An 8,850-nucleotide genomic window follows, 5' to 3' on the forward strand; every position below is an offset into this window, starting at 1 on the left:
CTCCGTGCCCGCCCACACCCGCCCGGGGCCGTGCCCGGTGCTGAGCCCCCCGTGCCCCCCACAGATACCTGGCATACCGGAATTTCATGATCGACACGTACCGGCTGAACCCGCAGGAGTACCTGACCTCCACGGCCTGCCGGAGGAACCTGGCCGGGGACGTCTGTGCCATCATGCGGTGGGTCCGGCTGGGGGCTGGGCTGGCACCCCTGGTGCTGCCAGGGGGCTGGAGATCCTGGGCTCTGGGGGTTGGTTTGGCACCCACATGGTGCCAGGGGTCCAGTGCTGGTAGGGCTGGGGGTCAGTGTGGCACCCTGGTGCTGGCAGAGGGTCAGCATGGCACACTGCTGAGTGGTCAGTGTGGCACCCCAGGGTTGGCAGAGGGTCAGCATGGCACACTGCTGAGTGGTCAGTGTGGCACCCTGGAGGTGGCAGGGGGGCGGGATCCGTGGGGCAGGGGGATCATTTTGGCACCATGGGAGTGGCAGGAGTCTGGTGCCAGTGGCACTGGGGGGTCCTCACCAAAGATGGGACAGGGTGGTCAGTTGTCACCCTGGCACTGGTGGCTGTCCAGTGCAGTGTCACAGGGTCGTCAGTGTCACCATGGCACAGGGTGGTCAGCATCACCCTGGCAGAGGGTCAGCATGGCACACTGCTGAGTGGTCAGTGTGGCACCCCAGGGTTGGCAGAGGGTCAGCGTGGCACACTGCTGAGTGGTCAGTGTGGCACCCTGGAGGTGGCAGGGATCCGGTGCCCGTGGGGCAGGGGGATCATTTTGGCACCATGGGAGTGGCAGGAGTCTGGTGCCAGTGGCACTGGGGGGTCCTCACCAAAGATGGGACAGGGTGGTCAGTTGTCACCCTGGCACTGGTGGCTGTCCAGTGCAGTGTCACAGGGTCGTCAGTGTCACCATGGCACAGGGTGGTCAGCATCACCCTGGCACTGGTGGCTGCCCAGTGCCATGGCACAGGGATGCTCAATGTCACCTGGCGCCGGTGGCTGCCCACTCCCCTGGCACAGGGATGTCACCCTGGCACTGGTGGCTGCCCGGTGCCATGGCACAGGGATGCTCAATGTCACCTGGCGCCGGTGGCTGCCCACTCCCCTGGCACAGGGATGTCACCCTGGCACTGGTGGCTGCCCGGTGCCATGGCACAGGGATGCTCAATGTCACCTGGCGCCGGTGGCTGCCCACTCCCCTGGCACAGGGATGTCACCCTGGCACTGGTGGCTGCCCGGTGCCATGGCACAGGGATGCTCAATGTCACCTGGCGCCGGTGGCTGCCCACTCCCCTGGCACAGGGATGTCACCCTGGCACTGGTGGCTGCCCGGTGCCATGGCACAGGGATGCTCAATGTCACCTGGCGCCGGTGGCTGCCCACTCCCCTGGCACAGGGATGTCACCCTGGCACTGGTGGCTGCCCGGTGCCATGGCACAGGGATGCTCAATGTCACCTGGCGCCGGTGGCTGCCCACTCCCCTGGCACAGGGATGTCACCCTGGCACTGGTGGCTGCCCGGTGCCATGGCACAGGGATGCTCAATGTCACCTGGCGCCGGTGGCTGCCCACTCCCCTGGCACAGGGATGTCACCCTGGCACTGGTGGCTGCCCGGTGCCATGGCACAGGGATGCTCAATGTCACCTGGCGCCGGTGGCTGCCCACTCCCCTGGCACAGGGATGTCACCCTGGCACTGGTGGCTGCCCGGTGCCATGGCACAGGGATGCTCAATGTCACCTGGCGCCGGTGGCTGCCCACTCCCCTGGCACAGGGATGTCACCCTGGCACTGGTGGCTGCCCGGTGCCATGGCACAGGGATGCTCAATGTCACCTGGCGCCGGTGGCTGCCCACTCCCCTGGCACAGGGATGTCACCCTGGCACTGGTGGCTGCCCGGTGCCATGGCACAGGGATGCTCAATGTCACCTGGCGCCGGTGGCTGCCCACTCCCCTGGCACAGGGATGTCACCCTGGCACTGGTGGCTGCCCGGTGCCATGGCACAGGGATGCTCAATGTCACCTGGCGCCGGTGGCTGCCCACTCCCCTGGCACAGGGATGTCACCCTGGCACTGGTGGCTGCCCGGTGCCATGGCACAGGGATGCTCAATGTCACCTGGCGCCGGTGGCTGCCCACTCCCCTGGCACAGGGATGTCACCCTGGCACTGGTGGCTGCCCGGTGCCATGGCACAGGGATGCTCAATGTCACCTGGCGCCGGTGGCTGCCCACTCAGGGGACAGCAGGGGACAGGGGACAGCAGGGGATGTGGGACAGGAGGGGATTTGGTGACAGCAGGGGACAGGGGAGAGCAGGGGACATGGGGACCCGAGGGGATTTGGGGACAGGGAATTTAGGGACAGCAGGGGATATGGGGACCTGAGGGGGTGTGGGGACAGGGAAATGGGGATAGGGGATTTAGGGACAGGGGATGTGGGGATGGGATGGAACAGGGGATGTAGGGACAGGGAAATGGGGAGAAGGGATATGGGGACAGAGGATGTGGGGAAATGGGGACAGGGAAGAGAGGATGTGGGTGTGAGGACAGGGGATGTGGGGACAGGGAAATGGGGACAGGAGGTGTGGGGATAGAGGATGTGGGTGTGGGGACAGAGGATATAGGGACGGGATATAGGGACAGGGATATGGGGACAAGGGATGGGACAGGGAAATGGGGACAGAGGATATAGGGACAGGGATATGGGGACAGGGGCTATGGGGACAAGGGATGGGACAGGGAAATGGGGACAGGGGATATAGGGACAGGGATATGGGGACAGGGGCATGGGGACAAGGGATGGGACAGGGAAATGGGGACAGGGGATGTAGGGACAGGGATATGGGGACAGGGATATGGGGACAAGGGATGGGACAGGGAAGTAGGGACAGGGGATGTGGGGACGGGTCTGCCTGACCCCCCTGAGCCCTGCCACCCCCCAGGCCCTGGAGATGTACAAGGACGACTGGAACAAGGTGTCGGAGCACGTGGGCAGCCGCACGCAGGACGAGTGCATCCTGCACTTCCTGCGCCTGCCCATCGAGGATCCCTACCTGGAGGACTCGGAGGCCTCCCTGGGCCCCCTGGCCTACCAGCCCATCCCCTTCAGCCAGTCGGGCAACCCCGGGCTGGGGGCACAGGGGTGTGGGGAGAGGAGAATGGGGATGGGATGTGGGGAGAGGGTGAGTCCTACAGGGAGAGGGGATGGGGATGTGGGGAATGAGTGAATCCTATAGGAAGTGGAATAATGAATCCTGTAGGGAGAGGGGATAAGGACTGTGGGGAGAGGGTGAATCCCATTGGGAGAGGAATAAATCCTACAGGGAGAGGGGACAGGGATGTGGGGAGTGTAGGGAGTCCTATAGGGAGAGGAATTAATCCTATAGAGAGAGGGGACGAGGACTGTGAGGAATGGATGAGTCCTGTAGGAAACAGAATAATGAATCCTGTAGGGAGAGGGGGATAAGGACTGTGGGGAGTGGGTGAGTCCTATAGGGAGAGGAATATTGAATCCTGTAGGGAGAGGGAGAGAGAGGGGACAGGGACTCCTGTGAGGAGTGGGATGAGTCCTATGGGATGAGGAATATGGGGAGAGGGATGAGCCCTATAGGGCTTCCCATAAGGGAGTGGGAAAACTGCGACAGGAAGGGCTGAGTCCTATAGGGAAATGGGGTCAGTCTGATGGGAAGAGGGATGAGGAGCACGGGGAGACCACCAAGTCCTGTGGAGATGCCTCTGGGGACATGCAACACCTCCCAGGGGGATGGGATGAGCCTTCCAGAACATTCTGTAACCAGCCAGGACCAGCCTGGAGGGGCCAGACCGAGCCCCCCACGGGCTGTTTGGGGCTGGGGGCTCCGGGGGATCCCTCCGGGGGTCCCGCTGAGGAATTGCGCCCGCAGAGGAGTTCTCCAAGATGAAGGAGGAGGTGCCCACGGCGCTGGTGGAGGCGCACGTGCGCAAGGTGGAGGAGGCGGCCAAGGTGACGGGCAAGGCCGACCCCGCCTTCGGGCTGGAGAGCAGCGGCATCGCCGGCACCGCCTGGATTTGGGGAGGGGACAGGGATGTGGGGAGAGGGGATGGGGATGGGGACAGGGATGTAGGGAGAGGGGTGTGGGGAGGGGACAGGGATGTGGGGATGGGGATTTGGGGAGGGGACAGGGATGTGGGGAGAGGGGATGGGGATGGGGACAGGGATGTAGGGAGAGGGGTGTGGGGAGGGGACAGGGATGTGGGGATGGGGATTTGGGGAGGGGACAGGGATGTGGGGAGAGGGGATGGGGATGGGGACAGGGATGTAGGGAGAGGGGTGTGGGGAGGGGACAGGGATGTGGGGATGGGGATTTGGGGAGGGGACAGGGATGTGGGGAGAGGGGATGGGGATGGGGACAGGGATGTAGGGAGAGGGGTGTGGGGAGGGGACAGGGATGTGGGGATGGGGATTTGGGGAGGGGACAGGGATGTGGGGAGAGGGGATGGGGATGGGGACAGGGATGTAGGGAGAGGGGTGTGGGGAGGGGACAGGGATGTGGGGATGGGGATTTGGGGAGGGGACAGGGATGTGGGGAGAGGGGATGGGGATGGGGACAGGGATGTAGGGAGAGGGGTGTGGGGAGGGGACAGGGATGTGGGGATGGGGATTTGGGGAGGGGACAGGGATGTGGGGAGAGGGGATGGGGATGGGGACAGGGATGTAGGGAGAGGGGTGTGGGGAGGGGACAGGGATGTGGGGATGGGGATTTGGGGAGGGGACAGGGATGTGGGGAGAGGGGATGGGGATGGGGACAGGGATGTAGGGAGAGGGGTGTGGGGAGGGGACAGGGATGTGGGGATGGGGATTTGGGGAGGGGACAGGGATGTGGGGAGAGGGGATGGGGATGGGGACAGGGATGTAGGGAGAGGGGTGTGGGGAGGGGACAGGGATGTGGGGATGGGGATTTGGGGAGGGGACAGGGATGTGGGGAGAGGGGATGGGGATGGGGACAGGGATGTAGGGAGAGGGGTGTGGGGAGGGGACAGGGATGTGGGGATGGGGATTTGGGGAGGGGACAGGGATGTGGGGAGAGGGGATGGGGATGGGGACAGGGATGTAGGGAGAGGGGTGTGGGGAGGGGACAGGGATGTGGGGATGGGGATTTGGGGAGGGGACAGGGATGTGGGGAGAGGGGATGGGGATGTGGGGATGTGGGAGAGGGGACAGGGATGTGGGGAGAGGGATGGGGATTTGGGGATGGGGATTTGGGAGAGGGGACAGGGACTGTTGGGAGAGGGGACAGAGATATGGGGATGTGGGGAGAGGGGATGGGAATGTGGGGAGAAGGGACTATGAGGAGAGGGTGAGTCCTATAGGAACAGGAATGAATCCTATAGGGAGAGGTGACAGGGACAGTGGGGAGTGGGTGAGTCCTATGGGGAGAGGAATGAATCCTGAAGGGAGAAGGGAGAGGGCACAGGGATGTGGGGACCTCTGACCCGTCCCCGTTGTCCCCCGGCAGCACCTGGCGGCCGTGGAGGAGCGCAAGATCAAGTCCCTGGTGGCGCTGCTGGTGGAGACGCAGATGAAGAAGCTGGAGATCAAACTGAGGCACTTCGAGGAGCTGGAGACCATCATGGACCGCGAGCGCGAGGCCGTGAGTGCCCCCCAAAAAACGCCAATCGCTTGTTTTTCAAATTTTCAAAGTTTAATAGTAATAAAATGGTTATAAATATAGTTTATAAATATAGATAAAAAATATATATTTATATATATTTATAAATACAATAGATAAAAATATAGTTTATAGGTTATTATAATAGTAATACAATTACTATTATAATAATTGTATTGTATACTATTATAATAATTGTAAATATATATATATATATTTATAAATATATATAAATAGTTTATAGTTTATTATAATAGTAAAACAGAGTCAAAATAATTTGGACAGTTTGAAGTAGAACAATATGAGACAATAGAAACAAAGAGTTACAGACTCTATACATATATATTATGTATATATTATATATATTATATATATAGTATTCAAATTTTATATATCTAATATTTGAATATTAATATAATATTCAAATTCTAACACAACACATATTCAAAATACATATATATGTATTTATATAATAAATATTATATATATTATATATAATATTCAACTTTCATATATGTTATATATATTCAAGTTTTAGATGTATATTTGAATATTACTATAATATTCAAATTCTAACACAACACATATTCAAAATACATATATATGTATTTATATAATAAATATTATATATATTATATATAATATTCAACTTTCATATATGTTATATATATTCAAGTTTTAGATGTATATTTGAATATTACTATAATATTCAAATTCTAACACAACACATATTCAAAATACATATATATGTATTTATATAATAAATATTATATATATTATATATAATATTCAACTTTCATATATGTTATATATATTCAAGTTTTAGATGTATATTTGAATATTACTATAATATTCAAATTCTAACACAACACATATTCAAAATACATATATATGTATTTATATAATAAATATTATATATATTATATATAATATTCAACTTTCATATATGTTATATATATTCAAGTTTTAGATGTATATTTGAATATTACTATAATATTCAAATTCTAACACAACACATATTCAAAATACATATATATGTATTTATATAATAAATATTATATATATTATATATAATATTCAACTTTCATATATGTTATATATATTCAAGTTTTAGATGTATATTTGAATATTACTATAATATTCAAATTCTAACACAACACATATTCAAAATACATATATATGTATTTATATAATAAATATTATATATATTATATATAATATTCAACTTTCATATATGTTATATATATTCAAGTTTTAGATGTATATTTGAATATTACTATAATATTCAAATTCTAACACAACACATATTCAAAATACATATATATGTATTTATATAATAAATATTATATATATTATATATAATATTCAACTTTCATATATGTTATATATATTCAAGTTTTAGATGTATATTTGAATATTACTATAATATTCAAATTCTAACACAACACATATTCAAAATACATATATATGTATTTATATAATAAATATTATATATATTATATATAATATTCAACTTTCATATATGTTATATATATTCAAGTTTTAGATGTATATTTGAATATTACTATAATATTCAAATTCTAACACAACACATATTCAAAATACATATATATGTATTTATATAATAAATATTATATATATTATATATAATATTCAACTTTCATATATGTTATATATATTCAAGTTTTAGATGTATATTTGAATATTACTATAATATTCAAATTCTAACACAACACATATTCAAAATACATATATATGTATTTATATAATAAATATTATATATATTATATATAATATTCAACTTTCATATATGTTATATATATTCAAGTTTTAGATGTATATTTGAATATTACTATAATATTCAAATTCTAACACAACACATATTCAAAATACATATATATGTATTTATATAATAAATATTATATATATTATATATAATATTCAACTTTCATATATGTTATATATATTCAAGTTTTAGATGTATATTTGAATATTACTATAATATTCAAATTCTAACACAACACATATTCAAAATACATATATATGTATTTATATAATAAATATTATATATATTATATATAATATTCAACTTTCATATATGTTATATATATTCAAGTTTTAGATGTATATTTGAATATTACTATAATATTCAAATTCTAACACAACACATATTCAAAATACATATATATGTATTTATATAATAAATATTATATATATTATATATAATATTCAACTTTCATATATGTTATATATATTCAAGTTTTAGATGTATATTTGAATATTACTATAATATTCAAATTCTAACACAACACATATTCAAAATACATATATATGTATTTATATAATAAATATTATATATATTATATATAATATTCAACTTTCATATATGTTATATATATTCAAGTTTTAGATGTATATTTGAATATTACTATAATATTCAAATTCTAACACAACACATATTCAAAATACATATATATGTATTTATATAATAAATATTATATATATTATATATAATATTCAACTTTCATATATGTTATATATATTCAAGTTTTAGATGTATATTTGAATATTACTATAATATTCAAATTCTAACACAACACATATTCAAAATACATATATATGTATTTATATAATAAATATTATATATATTATATATAATATTCAACTTTCATATATGTTATATATATTCAAGTTTTAGATGTATATTTGAATATTACTATAATATTCAAATTCTAACACAACACATATTCAAAATACATATATATGTATTTATATAATAAATATTATATATATTATATATAATATTCAACTTTCATATATGTTATATATATTCAAGTTTTAGATGTATATTTGAATATTACTATAATATTCAAATTCTAACACAACACATATTCAAAATACATATATATGTATTTATATAATAAATATTATATATATTATATATAATATTCAACTTTCATATATGTTATATATATTCAAGTTTTAGATGTATATTTGAATATTACTATAATATTCAAATTCTAACACAACACATATTCAAAATACATATATATGTATTTATATAATAAATATTATATATATTATATATAATATTCAACTTTCATATATGTTATATATATTCAAGTTTTAGATGTATATTTGAATATTACTATAATATTCAAATTCTAACACAACACATATTCAAAATACATATATATGTATTTATAT

At 45.7% G+C, this 8,850-nt stretch overlaps 1 protein-coding gene across 1 annotated transcript in view; it reads left to right on the plus strand.

The window, feature by feature from the left end:
• LOC102035036 (SWI/SNF complex subunit SMARCC2-like) overlaps positions 1-5,625 on the plus strand; it is a gene marked incomplete at its 3' end in the record, with an annotated part of 10,406 nt that extends 4,781 nt beyond the window's left edge. Inside the window, 4 exon segments of the mRNA XM_031065623.1 lie at positions 19-182; positions 2,938-3,177; positions 3,900-4,061; positions 5,491-5,625. Of these exon segments, the coding sequence (XP_030921483.1) occupies positions 19-182; positions 2,938-3,177; positions 3,900-4,061; positions 5,491-5,625 (701 nt within the window).
• Between the last annotated feature and the right edge of the window lie 3,225 nt (positions 5,626-8,850).

The sequence above is a fragment of the Geospiza fortis genome, unplaced genomic scaffold (assembly GCF_000277835.1).
Source record: "Geospiza fortis unplaced genomic scaffold, GeoFor_1.0 scaffold1545, whole genome shotgun sequence".
Taxonomy (NCBI): domain Eukaryota; kingdom Metazoa; phylum Chordata; class Aves; order Passeriformes; family Thraupidae; genus Geospiza; species Geospiza fortis.